Raw genomic sequence first — 18,226 nt, forward strand, 5'->3', positions numbered from 1 at the left:
CGTCCTCTTTATTCTGATCACCTCCTTAGAGAGTCCCTCTCTTAGCGTCTGAACCAGGCTTTGTCCCAAGCCCCGATGTCAACTGGAGGTGTCTCGTGCCCTCATCCTCATAACTTGCTTATTACTCTGCTCTCCCACTTTGTCCGCCAGCCTAGAAAGCAGTAGACTCTAATCCGTCCGTCTCTAATCTCAGCTCTTCTAACTCTAACTCAGGCCAAGGCCTCTAGCTGGGTCTCAGCGGCCACATGAACTGCCCACAGTCAAGGCCAGCCCACTGCACAGCCTTGCCTTCTGCTTCTCTACCCCAGCCCACAATCCCCTAAATCAGCCAGCATCTTCAGGGTGCCCCTGTCCTCACGTGGCCGTCCGTGAGTGTCTGACATAGGGGCTGCCCCTCCCCGCCACACACACAGAGCTCTGTGACCAGCTCAGGATTTCCCCTGATGCCTTCTTCCCCAAGGTCCATTCCTTCGGTGGTAATCTCCTTGGGAGCTTCCCAGAGGTAACCTTAAATCGGTCCCCACATCTGGAGGGCAGGGAGAGACCAAAGAGGCAGCCACTCCAGGTTGGAAGGTGGCAGGTTTAATAAGCAAAGGGAATTTATTGACAAAGCTGATCTTCGGTGGATCCCCATGCCTACCTGCTACATCTTGAAAGTTTATCAAGAGGCCTTCACTGGGTTCCGTCTTAGGAACCGTGCAGCGTTCCCAGCTCCTCGTCACTGTCTCAAGACCATGTCTTTGGAGCCCCCTGTGAGAGCGGGAAAGGCAGGCAGAAACCACATTCCAAGGAAAGGGTGAGGCGCCTCTGATCACCCAGGTCCAGCCCATGGGTCAACCAGTGATCACGTCTTTCGATGATCTTCCTCAGCACCTTTGGTCGCAGTGGATGTGACCCACTGTCCGTTTTTCTGTGCATCCATTTGTCTTTCTCTTGTCTTTTTTCTGATGCTGCATTATCTCTTCATCCTGTTTTTTACCCTTCTGTGATCCCGTCCATCCGTCTGTCCAGCTGGCCATCCCTCTTTCCTTCCTAACTTTTCTCAGTTCCGGTGTCCGGGAGACACATAGTAGAAGGACTGGGAGTGCGGGCTCTGGAACTCAACTGCTTGGGTTTGAATCCCGCCTCTGCCTTTTACTAGCTGCGTGTCCTTGCTCGGGTTTCCTGACCTGTCGGTGCCTCAGTTTCCTAAGCTGTAAAGTAGGCATAATGGTAATCCTGCTTTTCCAGAGGAAGGTCAGGATCGCTTGATACAGAACACCTGCTGGGTGCCTGGGCCCTAGTTACCGTCAGACTGCCCCCCCCATCGCCAGTCTGATGTCCTGGGTCTATGCACCCCCCCAGCCCCTGGGCATGTGTCCCCCTCTGTCCGCCCCTCTATCCCTTCCCCGGCCTTGGGTCCTGCCCATCCCGGTGGAGTGTCCGGCGGGGGGTGGGCGGGCGGTGGCCCAGCAGAGGCTGTGTCGGTCCAGGTGCTGAAGGAGAGGAAGCAGGCGACGGAGCGGCTGGCGTCGCTGTCGGCGCAGCGTGAGAAGCGGCTGCAGGAGCTCGAGCGGCACGTGCAGCTCATGCGGCAACAGCAGGGGCAGCTGCAGCGGCGGCTGCGCGAGGAGACGGAGCAGAAGCGGCGCCTGGAGACCGAGATGAACAAGCGGCAGCACCGCGTCCAGGTCAGGCTCCCGGCGGGGGAAGCAGCCTACATCTGGGGGAGGCCCCCACCTCCTGCTCCCCTTGGGGCTGTGTGACCTCCTGAGCCGGTCGCTTGGCCTCCCTGAGTGTGTCCTCCAGCCTGGGGGAGGGTGGAGGCGGGCCGTGCGTGGAGTGGGGTCCCGTGAGATGCGGGGCGGCGAGCCTGTCCCCCCAGGGACTTTGGGGAGCCCAGGCAGCTCTTGGAGAGACCCGGCCTGCCCCCCACGGCCCCGCCGCTGAGCCTCTCGCCTGGTGCGTCCCCAGGAGCTGGAGCGAAGGCACGAGCAGCAGCAAAAGATCCTGAAGATCAAGACGGAAGAGATCGCGGCCTTCCAGCGGAAGCGGCGCAGCGGCAGCAACGGCTCCGTGGTCAGCCTGGAGCAGCAGCAGGTGGGGGGGCGCCGCGCCCATGGCGGGGAGTGGGGGAGCCGTTCTCCCTGCTCTGACCCTGGGCAGCCGCTCACCAGCCCCGTTCCAGAGCTGAGTTTCCCTCCCCGGGCCCCCCACCCTCCCACAGAAGATCGAGGAGCAGAAGAGGTGGCTGGATCAGGAGATGGAGAAGGTCCTGCAGCAGCGGCGGGCCCTGGAGGAGCTGGGGCAGGAGCTCCACAAGCGGGAGGCCATCCTGGCCAAGAAGGAGGCCCTGATGCAGGAGAAGACGGGGCTGGAGAGTAAACGCCTGCGGTCCAGCCAGGTGAGGTCCGGCCAGGTGAGGTCTGGCCAGGCGAGGTCCCACCAGGTGAGGTCCAGCTAGGCGAGGTCCTCCCAGGAGAGACCTGGCAGGGGGGTTTCTGCTAGGTGAGGTTCTGCCAGGTGAGATTCCAATAAGTGGCTCCTTCCAGTTGAGGTTCCTCCGCCAGCGGACGGTAATCCCGCCAGGTAAGGTCTAGACAGGTGAGCTGCTTCTGGGTGGCGTCCCTGCCAGGTCAGTCCCAGCCATGTGATGCTTGGTCCTACGGGACTACAGCCTGCCAGCCCCTGGGGCCTCGGGGGCGTCAGGGTGTTTATGCTGCAGGCTCTGATGTGCGGGTAGAAGACGCTGGTTGGGGCTATGCGGGCAGAACGAGGACTGGCAGGTGGAGAACCAGCCCTCCCTGGTGCTGGACGTGGAGAGACCCGGGCACGTGGCCCAGCCCGCCTCTCTCCACCCCGTGTCATGGCTTCCTCCTAAATAAGACCTTCTGAGCCAGTTTCCACCTCAGTCGAGTGGAGTCGAGCAGAAGCCCCATGTTGCCACGCAGATGGCAAGGGGGTGTCAAACACAGAACCAGAGCCTGGGCCAGGAGCCGGTGCTCCCGCAAGGTCCCCACAGGCCTTCTGACCCGTTGCTGTCACAGAGCACTCTGGAGGCCAGGAGCTCTCAGGGCACTGCTGGATCGTCCAGAACTTCCCTGTGTTCGCAGAGTCCTCTCTTCCTCCCACGCTGGGCTCCTGGAAGGGCCTGCTTTCTTTCGGTCCATGCCGTCCTCTTTTTCCAGTATCTTTTCCCGTGCTTGTCTGTGTCCTGGGCCATCCCTGGGGGCCAGCCCCTCCTTCGAGGCCCCACTCCCTGAGCCCCCGCAGGACGGAGAGCCAGGCCTGCTCACTGAGCAGTGCTCCTGGCTGGCAGGCCTCTTGAGGGAAGCTCCAGCAGCCTCCTTTGCCTCCCTGGGTGGGGCTGGGCCACTTGTGTCCACCCGCTCCCTCCCTGACCCCTGGCGGTGCCGCCCCCAGGCCCTCAGCGAGGACATCGTGCGCGTGTCCAGCCGGCTGGAGCACCTGGAGAAGGAGCTGTCGGAGAAGAGCGGGCAGCTGCGGCAGGGCAGCGCCCAGAGCCAGCAGCGCCTGCGCGGGGAGATCGACGCCCTGCGCCAGGAGAAGGACTCACTGCTGAAGCAGCGCCTAGACATCGACGGCAAGCTGAGGCGGGGCAGCCTGCTGTCGCCCGAGGTAAGCCCCGCGGCCGGGCTTCACTGGTCCCTCATCCGTCCATGCTCTGTGGCCCTCCCCGGTGCTGGGCCCTGCTGCTCCCCAAATGTGTTTTTCCCGCCAGTGAGACCCAGAGGGGGATGGTGGCTGGGGGGATGCTGGCCTGGCCCTGGTGCCAGCTCTGGCCGCCTGGGCTGGGACACGCGGGCCGGGGCCTTGAGGTTCCCACCCAGGAAGACCCCGGGTGCACCCCGCGCGTCCTGTGCAGTGTTAGCCGCATGTGTCGCGCCTGGGCTCCCTGGGTGGGAAGGAGTGTCAGCAGCACAGCCCCGCAGCAGGGAGAGCCTTGCTCAGCCCCGCAGACCTGCTGGTGCCTGCACGGCAGTCCCGCCACACCTGCCCTTCCGTGTAATGTTCTCGGCTTCCTGGTGTAGACAGCGGGAGAGGCAGGCAGTCTACTGCGGAAAGCGGCTTCTCAGAGTCCTGGCGGCCCCCTGGGGAGGCTGGACCCCCCACCACCACCCCGGGGTCGAGGCTGGACCCCCCCCACCACCCTGGGGTCGAGGCTGCCATACGGGGCGGGGACTCTGTTCCTGACATGATGACTGCCTGCTTAGGACGAGGGGACATGCTGTCTCCTCTGTGGCCGGACGCTGGCATTGTCGGCTCAGGTCTGTCACTCGGGAAGTGGGCGCAAGAAGCCGGGCCTCCCTCTGCACACGGGCCTGTGTCCCATAGGAGGAGCGGACGCTGTTCCAGCTGGACGAGGCCATCGAGGCCCTGGACGCGGCCATTGAGTACAAGAACGAGGCCATCACGTGCCGCCAGCGGGTGCTGCGGGCTTCGGCCTCCTTGCTGTCCCAGTGTGAGATGAACCTCATGGCCAAGCTCAGCTACCTCTCGTCCTCAGAGACCAGAGCCCTGCTCTGCAAGTATTTTGACAAGGTGGGTCACTGGCTCCCAGCGTCGCCTTCTGGTGCTTGCTTGGAGGGGAGCGGCAGGGGCGTCTGATGGCAGCTGCAGAGAAGGCCCTGTTTCCTCCCAAGTGCGGGGACAGAATCCGGGCTAACTCATCTCCAGGACTGCCTCAGACTCTCCTTCCTAAAGCCTTTCTTAGTGAAAGTAAGACCCAGTCCTCTCCTCACTTTGCCCCTGTCCATGGGTCCCTTCAGTGTACCCATTGGATCAGTGGTTCTCAGCAGGGAGGGTTTTGCCTCCAGGGGACATCTGGCCATGTCTGGAGAGGCTTCCAGTCACCACCGCAGTGCGGGTTGGGGTCTAGGGATGCCGCTGACTCCCCTACAACCTACCAGACAGGCACCTACAACCACACATTTTCTGCCTACCATGCCAGTAGTGCCAGGGTTGAGAAACCCTGGCCACAGGGAGATCCCGCCACTCGAGGCTCTGTCTGGGCGCTTAGGAGCATGTGACAAGGGAGGAAGGAGGTTGAGGCAGGGACAGAAAATAATCTGGTTAAAAAAAGCGCGGACTCTTTTTTTGTCATTGGGCCATCATTGCCTAGAAGACTGTCCAGGTGTCCAAGGCCCTGTCTTGGCTCAGCAGGACCCCCTGGCGGTTTCCTGGTGACCTTCACCTTGGGGCAGCGGTGGTGGCGAGTTGGCTGAATCCCGGTCGCGTCTCCCCCTATCCCTCCCTCACCGTGGGCACTATCTGGGGAAGGGAGCCGCCAGGGCCAGGGGCCAAGCGTGTCTGGGTTTGGGACAGGTCGTGACGCTCCGGGAAGAGCAGCACCAGCAGCAGATTGCCTTCTCCGAGCTGGAGATGCAGCTGGAGGAGCAGCAGAGGCTGGTCTACTGGCTGGAGGTGGCGCTGGAGCGGCAGCGCCTGGAGATGGACCGCCAGCTGACCCTGCAGCAGAAGGAACACGAGCAGAGCGTGCAGCTGCTGCTGCAGCAGAGCCGAGGTGAGCGCCCCGCCGGCCCCGCCCACCCCGCTGGCCCCGCCCCCACTGGCCCCACCCCCGCTGGCCCCACCCCGCCCGCGGCCCCTCACCCCTCCGGCTCGGGGTCTGTCCCCTGCAGATCACCTCGGGGAGGGCCTAGCAGACAGCAAGAGGCACTACGAGAGCCGGATTCAAGCCCTGGAGAAGGAGCTGGGCCGCCACATGTGGCTGAACCAGGAACTGAAGCAGAAACTCGGTAGCTGGAGCGCTGCCGGCCCGAGCAGGGGTAATTCTCCCCCGAACCAGCGAGCGGCCCCCGTTTCCCCGCTTTTTGCCATGTCGGGTTGAGGCCTGCGGGGAGCTGGGAAACCGCGCTAACCTCAGGTTTTCATGGGCGGGTCACGCGTCGCTCGCGGCCTCCGGCTCTGACAACAGCGCCCTCACGCCCAGTGCCAGGTGCGGAGAAGAGGACGCTGTGCCTGGAGAGTCGACCAGCCCCCGGGCCCGAAGACGAGCTCCCCGCCGCGCCCGAGCTGCTCCGGCCACAGCCCCTCCCTGACGGCGCCCCCCGCGCCCGGGAAGAGGTGCGGGACTTGGTCCGGGCCCCCCTCCCGCTGACTTGGAAACGGTCGAGTCTGTGCGGTGAGGAGCAGGGCTCGGTGGAGGAGGCGCGGCCGCGGGAGGCCCCCGAGCCCCTGGCAGGGCGGGTGCTCTCCGGTGCGGAGGTGGCTCTGCCCTGGAACTTCGGGGTCCTGGCCAAAGCCCGGCGGGACCTGCGCAGAGCCAGCCCAGGAATGATTGACGTCAGGAAAAACCCGCTGTAGGCTTGTGGGCAGAGCCTGCCTTGGGGCGGGGGACGACCCTCTGAGCCCCTGCGCAGTTCCGCTGCCTGCCTCTGCTTCTGGGAAGGACAGTCTCGATTTCCCACCGCAGATCCAGGTCCTGATCTTGACCCCATTGGAGTCTGCAAATTCTGGCTATAGCCCAAATGAATGGGCCTCAATTTTTTAAATATGCAGACTGATGCCCCCCTTTACCTTTGAGCTATGGTACCATATTGCCATCTTTTGGCTTGAGAGTTTGCAAAAGGCACTTCTGGCCTCAAGCCTACGCCTGTGTGCCTGTCGTTCTGGAGTTCAGCCAGAGCCAGACCCAGAACCGTCAGTGCCATCCGGGTAGGGTTTTAAATGGTCTTAGGTTTATGGTGGGAATGGGGAAGCTTTGCCTATTTTTAGAGTTTTGTAAAACCATTTTATAATAAATGAGTGTCTCTGAAAGGAGAAATAGGAGTTTGACTTGGTTTCACCTACAAGACAAGAGAATTTGATCTGAGGACATGACGGGCTTGAAAGCATGTCAGACCCCTGAACCAGGGCCAAGTGAGAGCTGTGCCCCCCCCCCCCCCAACCCGTCCTGGGTTGCAGGGCTGACTTGGAGACGAGACACGGCACCAGCCACCACTGGAGCTCTGCCAGGGTAAGTCAAGCTGAGGCCTCGAGGTTTAAACAGAAAGGCACTGAATGCTGCATAGATGGAGAGGGTTTTATTAGGACGTGAGGAAGTTAAATTCATTCTCTGTCGGGCACAGCCTTCAGCTTTGACCCATAAGGAGCCCTTTCTCCCACTTCCCAAGTGAGGGGGTGGTTGCTGGACTGGTTTTGGTCTCCGAGACGTGAGGGCTAGAAGGGAAGCCTGCGCTGAGGTCCTGGTCTGCCTCCCCTAGCAAGGGGCAGGGCTGGGCGGCAGGCCTCCTGGGAGGGGGAGTAAAACCCGGAAGGGACTCTTGTGGGAATCACAGAGACCGGAGACCAGGCCCTGGTAGCTGCAGGCTCCTGGGGACCAGGCTGACTTCATCTTTTGGGCCTCCTCTGTTCAGAGCGCCCCGCTTCTTCCTGTTTCTGTGCAGCCAGCCCAGGGTGACGCGGGACAGAGTAGTCAGGTCCTGGCTCAGATGAACGGAGTTTCTGGGGTAAGAATTCCTCTATGACTGGAGGCCAGAATTCCTGAAACGGCCAGAGCAAGCACTGGTCTGTCCTGGGAAGGTGGTGGCTCTGGTCAAGCCCAGTGGTGGGTGTCGTATGAAGTCCCCCACCCAGTTGCATCCTAACTAGCTTATCAGCTTCTTCCGGGTGTAAGTTCTGCTGATGGGGCGTCTCCTGGAGAATGCTCGGCTGAAAGGAGATTCCTCGGCTGTCGGGGGGAGGACCTCTATGTCCTCATCTAGAACAAGACAGAGGGCATGCAGGACGTGAGCATGGAACAGAAAAGGGACTTGAACGGGAGGGGATCCACATGCAGAGGATGTCCCCCCAGCCCTGCCTGCGGCTCACGTGCTGAGGAAGGGCAACCTGCGCTTTCTACTGGGCTGTGCCCTCACGCCAGCACGGGGCGGTGGCGGTTAGTGACTGAGAAAGCACAGTACCGTGGTCTGAATTCCTTCAGCTGTTTGTACATTTAAATTCTCGTCTTGGGGGCCGTGGCCTCCCGTGTTCCTCTACAGTTCTAGATGTTTCTCCCCTGGTAGTGCACTAAGCACCTGCAAGCCAGTCCCATCCCAGGTGGGGTTGAGGAAAGGGAATCCCCATGTCCAGACGCTGAGCACAACAGCCGGTCTCTAATCCTAATCTAAGCACAGAGGTGTGACCCTCCCAGAGGTGTGACTGCCAGTGCATCACCTGCCACCTGTGCTGCCCGACACACGCTCCTCAGGTGCCCGTGACTACACTGCACAGAGGTCACTCCTTCCAGAAGCTGTTTCAAGACACACTGGAGTTCCAGCAGTGGAGTTTCTCTGGGACGAGCACAGGACCCCACAGGGACAAAGTCCTCTGTCCCAGCTCGGGCACTCCTTCCGACTCCTCCACGATCCCACTGTCTGGCAACCCTGAGCTACCTCTGGGGAGTCACCCGAAGGACCCACGTAAGTCTCCAGGACCCTCGCTTAACGAGTTACCTCTGGCTTCGTGATACTGTGAGGAAGGCGTCCTCCTTTGGAACAGCAGCGGAGAGTGGGTGAGAGCCTGCAGGCCGCTGGCTGAGAGGCAGCTGCGCAGCGCCCAGCCGGGTGGGGGCGTGGAAGCTATGGGAGGGGACAGGGTGAGCACGGTCCCGTGGTACCCCCAGACAAGGGAGCCTCCCGATGCCTCTGTGCCCAGCACTGCCAGCCGCAACCCCAGGGACACAGACTCACCTGGAAGGAACACCTCGTCGTCGCCCACGGAGGGCAGGTGCTGCCCGCTCCCACGTGGAGATGGCTCCCTGCTCCTGCTAAGCTCTGCGTCTCCTCTCGGCTCCTCACACGCTCTCTTGGCTGGAACCTCCGCTTCCTCCTTGGCAGGAAGGAGCCTCTTCCTGGAACCCAACCCGAACTGTCCCCAGGAGGCTTCCTCAGCCTGAGGCGCACAGTCCCTGGGAGGTGACTGGTCTGGCAGCCGGCACACCCCCTCAAGCTCAAAATCCCCCACAAGGGGCGTCCTACTGCTGCCGAGTTCAAGGCCTCGCTCCCTTCTCTCCGGCTCGAGCAGGGACACGCCTGCAAGGTCAGTGCCGCCGCCCACCGCCCTCTTCCTCCGCGGCCAGTCTTTAATGGTGTCAGGAGTGGTCTTCCCGCTGTGCTTGGGAGACGGGGTCCAGGGAACACCGACGTCTGTTTGAAACGGAGAGGGGGTGCTAGAGGGGCAGCGGGTGGGGGTACAGGACTGGCAGATGTAGGTCTGTCCCCCGCTCTTGCCGGGGGTGCTGTGTGAGGGGCGAAGGCAGGGGGGCGACACGTAGGTGGCTTCAGGTTTCCCCGAGGCCTTGGTGGCCCCAGACATGCTGAGTGCAGGGAGGGTGCTCTCCTCTCCCGGGGATGTCCCCTCCTGTCCCAGAGGCTCGGCTTCGGCTAGGGAGCTGGGGTCTATCTTTTTAATCCGCAGCTTGGGCAGGCCGGAAGCTTGCATCTCCAGCTCCACCTCATAGGCCTGGGGGCTGCCAGAGGCTCGGGAAGGCCGAGTCGGGGCTTGCGGGTTCTCCAGCTGCGTGGTGGCCTGGCGCTGCCTTCTGTCCGCGGTGCAGCGCAGGGCATAGGACAGGGCCAGGGGAGAGCTGGGCCCGCAGGAAGGTGGGGATGGAGCACTCCCGGGGTTGCACGGAGAAGGCTTCTCCTGGGCCACCACTGTCCTTGACGCCTCACCTTCTCCCGCTGGCATGACGTGGCCGGGCGTGCCGTCGCTGCTGTGGTGCTCTGCCTGGTCCAGGAGAGCGAGCTCGTCGGGGTCACTCGTGACAAGAGGAGAGGACATACACCAGTCACTCCTGTAGCCCGTCCCAGAATAACTGTGTCTTTCCGGGGAAGGCTGAGGAGAGAGGGTCACTTCCTTCTGGTTCTTTCTAGTGTCTGTGAGGGCAGCTGGGTTGCCAGCTGTGGGAATCCTAGGCACAGCTGAGGTGCTCGGGTCCAGGTTAGGGGTTTCTCTCTGCCTTTTTCCAATTTTGGAAGGGGGCCGAGGGGGCACGGGGTCAGACTGGGTTATCTGTGAGATTCGGGGGGGAGTGGAAGGAACAGGACAGGAGAGAGACAAGGCTCCAGTGGGTGCTTTCAGGGGCTCTTCCCAGTCCAGTTCTTCAGGGGGAGGAGAGTCTATCGAAAATTCCCGAAATGGACTCTTGGAAATCTCACCTAAGGGAGAGGTCAAAAGTTTTTCTAGAGAAAGAGGTGGGGGAGAAGTCAGATTCGTGCTCCTCGGTGTCTTGGAGACTGAGAGGGCTTCATCCTTCCATTTCTGCATGAGTGCCTCTGCCTGAGGAGGACTCTCCTCAGGGACATGGGGATGATAGTGTGTTGGCTCCGGAGCGGCTTCCTGTAGCGCCCCCGAGGCTGCTGCTCTGGGAGGCGTTATCAGGGCAGACCCGACGGGAGTCAGACTCTCACTCCTGATCAGGGCTTCCGGGCCAGAGGGGCTCTCGGGACTGGAAGTCAGTGAAGGTGGCCAAGAACTCAGAAATCCAGGTGACTGACCCCTTGGCCTTTTGGGAGTTCTTGGCGTCTTCTTTTCGAGAGGAGAGGTTCCTCCTTTTGCCAGGGATTGTCCTTTCCGAGGAGTGACTTTGGGTTGAGACGGTGAGCCCCAGCTATGTGAGGAGTCTTTTAAGGACTCCTTAAAAATGACCTGTTTCGCAGGAGTCACCTCCGTCGGGGGCTTCTGCCGACTTTCAGGGGTGCGCAGTGGCATGCGTGGGGAATGAGGGAACCTTCTTGGTGTAGCTTTAGAAGAGCTTGGAGATTTCTGGTTCCTCTTCTTAGGAGTCTACAAAGAGATGCTTATTTCAGTGCCTAAATACCATAATAACCTGTACTCGCTGTTGAGTATTTTAGTCCTCTCTAAAACAGAAAGGCAGATGGGAGATATCTGGGCAGCCGACAGAATGACCATAAGCTGGCTTTCCAACAGTGACACGTTTCCGATTCCAGCCATGACCCAGATTTCACTTGGCTACTTTTTCTAGTGCCAAACACGGAGTCTAATCTTGGGTCTGGGACAAAAAAAGTTTTCATCACGTGCACAGGCCAGCTAAACCAGGCTTTGTCTCTAACGACATATCCCTCCACTGCTCACAGATACCTTTCTCTTCAAGGAGACAGCTCCTTCTGATCTCTGACTTGGTCTCCCTCTGCTGTTCACCTGCGTTCAACATGTGCCCGCCACGCCCCCACTATGTGCCAGGCCCCATGCAGGTGTGGGACGGAGGGTGGAGCGTCGAATATACAGACATAAGGTATAGACAACAGCTCAGAGAGGAGATCTCCCTCCCTCCCTTTCTGCAAAACACAGTGACACACTCCCCACAGGTAGAGATCAGACACCTCTTGTTTCTACAACCTTATCTGATTATCTCAAGGGAATCCTGGTCGACTGGGCATTTCACGTTCAATGAGGCACAGCCAGAGAAAACACGGTGCTGCCAGTGCACAGGCAGGGCCGTGCATGGGACAATGTGGGAGCACAAGAGCGGGCCGGCTGTCCAACCCAGCTCGCAGGAAAGGGGACAGGAACAGGGAGTCAGGTCTTTAAGAATGGGTGTCAGAGGTAGAGGCCGAAGGTGGGGAAGTGGGGAAGAGGGAACTCTTGTGCCTACACTGAACAGCAGCAGCTGCGTGCACTCTGATGTTGTTGGGAAAGTGGATTATTGGTTTGGGGGGGGCGGTGCAATGGCAGCCCACAGAGGCCCATGCTTGTCTGGGGAGTACTGAACCTGGCCCTAGAGATCAGTGGTCTTCAGAAGACCCATCCTCAGAACTTTGTCCTCCCCCTACCTCTAAGCAGTTTATTGGGTTTCCAAACAAATATTTTTTTTAACACGAGAGTTCCATTTTAGGAAAACCTAAAACCCTGCTTGAACAAAGAATGGTAGAGCTTTAAGCGTAGTGTTGCGGTGTGAAAGATCACTCTGGCCTCTGGGGGCAGGATGGACGTGAGAGGGAAAAGGAATGCAGGCAGGAACTGCACAGGAGGGAGAAGAGGGAATGGATTATGAAATTCAGTCTATAAATAAAAGTGGCAGGACGGACTGCTTGGCTCTGTCCCAGAACAGGGAGCAGTCCAGAGTGACTGGATCGGGCAGGCGATGTAAGGGAAACAGAGGACTGACCCCTGTGCATTTCAGAAAGATGTATACGTAGCGTATGATAAAAATGGTGGGTGACCCCAACAGACTGGAGGAGAGCACTTCTATTTTCTCCCCCCGCCCCAGCAACAGCCCCAGCCAGACTGCTGCCTCATGCCCCCATGTACCCAATGATCATTCATCTCGATCAACCCCACCACCCCTAAAGAGCGAGTAGTAGTGACAGATCACCTGCTTACTTGTTCATCTCTGACAGACTCAGTGGGTTTTCTGGGCCATGTCTCTGTTTTCCCCTCAAGACCACACTTTTTTAAACATTGAAGAAATATTATACCTGATAAGCTGTGGGTATCTCAGAGCCTGGTGGGTTTCTTGAAGATCTCTGAATTCGAGCTGAACCCTTCTCTGAGGGACTGACCATCTCGGACAATGCCCCGAAAAGCAGCCTCTTGGGAGAATGAATACTTTGGTTTGGAGAATTTTCTCTTTGGCCTGCAAGTCAAAAACAGTGAGTCTTTCTCAGCTCCTGCCCTCCCGATACTAAGAGAACAGCCAGTCCCTACAAGATGACAGTTTGACAATGTTTTAGAGCAAGTGGGAGTGGGGAGGGATCCCACCTAGTTACGCCAGCAACTACAGTTATGGCTGCCATCTTGAATTTTAATAAGCTGGTGAATGAACTTCAGCTCTTATATGTTAGGCAAGTAAAACTATTTGTAAATATAAAAGCACATGACTGAGATTCCAGACTAATGGATAAAAGCATGAAGGCCAAACCTGTATCACCTTCTAGCTAGGACATCTGAGTGTAGAATGTGAGCACAGGTAGAAATAATGGGTAATTCCTGTTGAATGGATAATTACCCCGTAAGGATAGTGTGGATGACCAGCTGTAATAATCCAGAGAGAGGACACTGTTAACAAAGGTCCTGGATTGTTCGTCATCCTGAACCTCTCATGGACATACCTGTTCTACTGCTCTAGCGTCAAGCAAGAAAATGTCAAATTTTGTACTTTTCCCAAAAACACTTCCTGCCAAGTAGGCCTAGACTTCTGAAGGCAGATGAACAAGCATCTTACCTGACTTTTCTTGCTGGAATGAGTGAACTCTTTGCACACTTCGAGACGTTGGCTGAGATCCAGAATAGAAGGAACCAGAATTTGTCCTGCTGAATGACAACTGTTTGATTCGAGGACTTCGTCTCAAGCTTACTTCTGCAAAACCAGAATCCCAGTTAGTATCCAGGGAGAAATGCAAGCTTTGTACGTTTTCCTACGTATGTAATATCACATACAAGATGGAAATTTGACAAAGATGGAGACTTCTGAAGTGTCGTAACAAAGCTACAGAGGGTATGATATATGGCCCCAAATGGTACAAAAAAAACCATTGAGCCACTAGACTGTCACCCTCACAAGTCTCAACTGCCAGCCTTTTAACCACAATGTTGGGTGGGGGGAAAAAAAAGGCTTTGTATAGTGTGACTTTTGTAAATTTTTAAAATTTAAAAATTGCAGTTTTCTTATTTATGTTACATACATTTGTACAGAAATGGCACCTGTAAGAAAATTATTAAAACTAAAATGTAGGGGCGCCTGGGTGGCTCAGTGGGTTAAACCTCTGCCTTCGGCTCAGGTCATGATCTCAGGGTCCTGGGATCGAGTGCCGCATTGGACTCTCTGCTCTGCAGGGAGCCTGCTTCCTCCTCTCTCTCTGCCTGCCTTTTCACCTACTTCTGATCTCTGTCTGTCAAATAAATAAAGATCTTAAAAAAAAAAAAAAACTAAACTAAAATGTTAAACAGTATTTCTAAGTGGTGGGATTACGAAGTGACTGTTAAAATTTTGCTTCTGTTTTCTGATTTTTATACAATAAGCAAATTACTTGAATCATTAAAAAAGGTTTTTTTTTTCTTATCACTTTTTTTTTTTCTTAAAAATCTTATTTCTAAGTAATCTCTACACCCAACATGGGGCTTGAACTCACAGTCCCGAGATCAAGAGCCACACACTCTGCCCACGGAGCCAGCCAGGTGACCGCACATGCACTTTTAAAATAAACCACAGCTCTTTGTATTACACAGTGGTCGGCCTGTACCCTGAATTCCATTTCTACTGTGGAAAAAGATTTCTCCAGGAGTCCCCTTGGTAAATTCTGTGTAAGAGACCATTTACTAATAAATATTTACTGATCTATACTGTGGACTCAGAGCTGTCACAACATCTGTAAAATATCTTGGGATATGCTAAGCGACAGACAACTCAAGTACAGAAAGGTTTTCACAGAAACTAGTTGAAATGCAACACAGAAGAGGGGCTCCCGGGTAGTTCAGCTGGTTAGGCATCTGACTCTTGATTTCAGCTCGGGTCTTGATCTCAGGGTCGTGAGTTCAAGCCCCGTGTGCGACGCAAAACAAATGGAGGCAATACCGTCTGCTCCTTTTTCTGGGGACTCTTCAACAACTTCAATATCAGGACCAGGGTCAGACGACCTTAAGGAGTAACAAGTGCAAGGGTTATTCAGTATCCCTCGTTATCACTCATGTTCAGTGCACATTAGAGACCCAGCCCCTCACCTCCCACAGAGGAAGGACCACAGGGTTTGATACCGCCAGTGTCGGCATGCTCGCGCACTGCACGGTCCAAAGTAAAATATTTAGGACGCTTTTTTGGAAAGCAGTTTTACAATATATAAAAACTAATTAGAAATATGTATGCCTTCTAACCCACCAATTTCACCTCTTGCAATTCGTCCTACAGATTCTTACACAAGTATGTTAAATCTGTACACAAATAATTCTAGACGAAGCCTTCCTGGGGCTCCCCATTGTTCCTGTGAAGGGCAGCTAAAAACCCAGGACGTTATACATAAAATGAACTATAGACTAAAAGGTAGTGAAAAGAGGCAGACTGGCTGGGGACCTCAAGATCCCAGGAGAGACAGGACAGTGAGCTCCTGGAGTTACCTTTTTGCTTCATAGCTCCCAGACTGGGTGCTGGGGGGACGGCAGCCCAAATACATCGACAGGTACAAACACTGCCCTTCAAGCCAGTTCTCGCAGCTAAAGAAGCAGGAAAGGGCAGCCTAGCAGGACGAACTTTCAGACACTAACTGCTGTGGAAAACTGTGGCCCAACCACACCCACAGGCCAAGTTGAGATCCTAGACTTCCAGCCTTGCCCAGCAGCCGTGACTCCCTCCATCCAATGATGAGTGGTTTTAAAAATGTTGAATACGTACTTGATAGAAGGCTGCAAAGCGCCTGGGCATGTAAGCGTGCGCGGACACACACACACACACACACACGAACTATGGACACCACAGATAAATCTCAAAATAATTATGCCAAGTGAAAGAAGGAAAAGTACATTCTGTGTGGTTCTCCAGTCCTCAAAGAATTTACAGAGTGCTCAACACTTTGGTTATAAGCAAGACAGTTAAGACGTGAGTCACAGGAGGCTTGTGGAGATGGACAACAAGCCCACAAGACCATTAGCAAGGCCAAGGCAGCGCACAAAGCAGCTGGACAAGGATATTACTCACCTGCCCTTTATTTGTCTATGAAGGAGCCTTCTGGACACTTGCTTATGTACGGGGGTCTCAGCCACACTCCTCGTCAGCAGTCTGTGATAACCTAAGATGTAAACAGCACAAATGTCATTTAACCTTATCAAAAAGCAGCAGCAAGCCCCAGGGGGGCAGTTTGAACTTAGGTATGGCTTACTACTCATGCTGGAGTGGTTTTTGTTTGCACTTAATGGTTTCTGGGCTAATGTCTGACCAACCCCAGGACTCGATTTAACATGGTAACAATAGTTTATCAGCATTACAGACTAAATAATAAGCCAATGTAAAATACTATAAAATTCTTCTCTAATAAACAATCCTGAAAAACAAAGCAAAAACACTTATTAGAGCTAATATATTCACTCATCAGTGGTTCTTATATTTATGATTAAATGAACTAAAGTATACAAAAATGCTGATATGCCACACAGCTTTAAGGTATTTAATAATAAGATCCAGCCAGCTGGCATAAATTTCCACAGTAAAGTATACAACTAAGCTGCTCATGGGAGGTCAAGTTTAAAGGGAGTTAAAAGTGGCTAGGAAGTGGGATGCCTGGGTGGCTCAGTCAGTTGTGCATCTGCCTTTGGCTCAGGTCATGATCCTAGGGTCTTGGGATCAAATCCCATAATGGGCTTCCTGCTCAGGGAGGGAGCCTGCTTCTCCCTCTGCCTGCCCCTCCCTTGCTTATGCGCTCTCCCTGTCTCTTTGACAAATAAAAATCTTAAAAAAAAAAAAAAAAAGATTCTTTCTCTCCCTTAAAAAGAAAAACAGTGACTCAGAAGAGAAAGGATATCAGCTGGAACCATAAGGACCTCTAGAAATAACTCTCCTCCATAAAAGGAATGAGAACACTGGGCAAAAATGGGCAAAATCAGTTTCAGAACACTGGAAATTAACCAGTTTATAACAATCTGTGGAGTATTTATGCAAGAAGAAACACTGAATCCTAGTAACAGCAAGCTTCACAGAATTTTATCTTGCCTGGGTCCTGACCCCCCTCTCCCCTGCCCTGTAGCCTTGAGAACCAACAGTCTGCAACCACACTGCAAACCAACAGCGTGGGGGTCTGTGAATGGGCTGAACAGGACCGAGGCTCTTCCAAAGTACCACTCCCAGCTATCATCATCTGACCTGTCTGGCAGCTTCTTGCAAAACCCCACGCATGAGGGTGGTCTCTGTTGGACCTCGGAACTCCCTCTGTCCAGGGAGCACTGACTGAAACCAATGGGTAGTGACCATAAACGTTACAGCTGCCAGAGGGAGTGGTAACAGCGGGGGCCAACATGCTAACCAGGAGTTTAAAAGGGAACACTGGGGAAGGAGACGTCTACAGGGGCCTTTGCAAAACTCCAATATACTCCTGGGAACCTCAAATTCCATGCAATGTAGGGGCGTGTGTGTGCCCTGGAGAAACCTCTGAGGCCTGAGCTATCAACCGCGACTAACCTCAAGGCCTCCAGCACTCAGCCAGGCGGCTTACGTTTCTCTCTTAGGGTTTGAGCCCAGGCTCCTAGGACCCTCGACAAAGGCTGATAAACTTACTGGTTCCAGGCACTGAAGGAAATCGGTCTGATCACCAGCGAGACCACTAAGCTAACTGAGCAGACGTCAGCGGCCACACAGGACAGAATACAGGCTTTAAAGAATTAGTTCAGGAAAGTCACCCAGCAAACAATGGCACCAACTGTAACAACCAACCCTGGCTGGGAGGGGCAGGTCTGTCAGAACTGCCTTATTATGTCAGTTGTCAATAAAACATGAGACATGCAAGAAGCAAGAGAGTTTGGTTCAGGTGCAGGGAAAGAGAAAAACCAGTCAGTGGCAGCAGTCCGTAAGGAATTCCAAACGCTGAATTTGTTAGACCAAGACTCTAAATTAACTGAAATATGTTCAAGGACCTAAAAACACCACATTCAAAGAACCAAAGGGAAGTAGGAGACTGAGGACTTGCCCCAAAGGCAGCATCAATAAAAAGACAGAAATCCTAAAAAAAGAAACAAGCAGAAATTGTAAAGCCGAGAAATGAAAATATTAGAATGGCTTAGCCACAGATATGAGGTAGGAGAAGAGTCAACAAATTTGAAGGTGGCTTAATTTAAATTATCCAGTCTGAGGGGCAGAAAAAGGATAAGAAGAAACTGTCTCAGACACCTTCAAGTGCAACATCCACATAAGAGGAAGCCCAAGAGAAGAGAGAGAAGCACAAAGAACTTCTGAAGAAATATGGGCTGAAAATTTCCCAACTTTGATGAAAGACATTACACATCCATGAACCTCACTAACCCAAGTAGGATAAAGTCAAAGAGAGCCACACTTAATAAATCCTAATCAAACTGTCAGAAGTCAGAGAGGGTCTTGAAAGGAGCCCAAGATCAGGGAATTCCTCAAGTACAAAGGAACCTCTAGAGAGGCTACAGCTGGTTTCTCACCAGAAAGGAAGGACAAAAACACTGTGATGATGTACTCCAGGGGCTGAAAAGACTTCACCAAGAATTCTCTATCCAGCAAAGTTATTGTTCAAAATGAAGGAAATTAGCACATACCCAG

The 18,226-nt window shown here is 55.0% G+C and overlaps 2 protein-coding genes across 12 annotated transcripts in view; one reads left to right on the top strand and one right to left on the bottom strand.

The window, feature by feature from the left end:
* The window catches only part of KIF7 (kinesin family member 7), a 34,388-nt gene extending 20,362 nt beyond the window's left edge, over window positions 1–14,026 (top strand). For 2 of the 10 annotated variants that reach the window (XM_059180014.1, XM_059180013.1), the window contains exons 12-19: window positions 1,473–1,670; window positions 1,954–2,079; window positions 2,207–2,383; window positions 3,403–3,618; window positions 4,336–4,542; window positions 5,326–5,524; window positions 5,643–5,789; window positions 5,954–14,026. In XM_059180014.1, coding sequence (XP_059035997.1) covers window positions 1,473–1,670; window positions 1,954–2,079; window positions 2,207–2,383; window positions 3,403–3,618; window positions 4,336–4,542; window positions 5,326–5,524; window positions 5,643–5,789; window positions 5,954–6,327 — 1,644 coding nt within the window. In that variant the 3' untranslated portion in view covers window positions 6,328–14,026. The remainder of the gene's footprint in view (window positions 1–1,472; window positions 1,671–1,953; window positions 2,080–2,206; window positions 2,384–3,402; window positions 3,619–4,335; window positions 4,543–5,325; window positions 5,525–5,642; window positions 5,790–5,953) is intronic. The other 8 variants (XM_059180016.1, XM_059180015.1, XM_059180017.1 and 5 more) reach the window with 8 other exon arrangements.
* Window positions 7,028–18,226, bottom strand: part of TICRR (TOPBP1 interacting checkpoint and replication regulator) — a 43,206-nt gene continuing 32,007 nt past the window's right edge. Inside the window, exons 16-22 of one of the 2 annotated variants that reach the window (XM_059180012.1) lie at window positions 15,653–15,743; window positions 14,540–14,601; window positions 13,190–13,324; window positions 12,444–12,601; window positions 8,694–10,791; window positions 8,457–8,582; window positions 7,028–7,723 (exon numbers count right to left, since the gene is read on the bottom strand). In XM_059180012.1, coding sequence (XP_059035995.1) covers window positions 7,611–7,723; window positions 8,457–8,582; window positions 8,694–10,791; window positions 12,444–12,601; window positions 13,190–13,324; window positions 14,540–14,601; window positions 15,653–15,743 — 2,783 coding nt within the window. In that variant the 3' untranslated portion in view covers window positions 7,028–7,610. Of the gene's footprint in view, window positions 7,724–8,456; window positions 10,792–12,443; window positions 12,602–13,189; window positions 13,325–14,539; window positions 14,602–15,652; window positions 15,744–18,226 lie in introns of both variants that reach the window. The other variant, XM_059180011.1, reaches the window with a different exon arrangement.

Source organism: Mustela lutreola, chromosome 7 (genome assembly GCF_030435805.1).
Source record: "Mustela lutreola isolate mMusLut2 chromosome 7, mMusLut2.pri, whole genome shotgun sequence".
Classification (NCBI taxonomy): Eukaryota; Metazoa; Chordata; class Mammalia; order Carnivora; family Mustelidae; genus Mustela; species Mustela lutreola.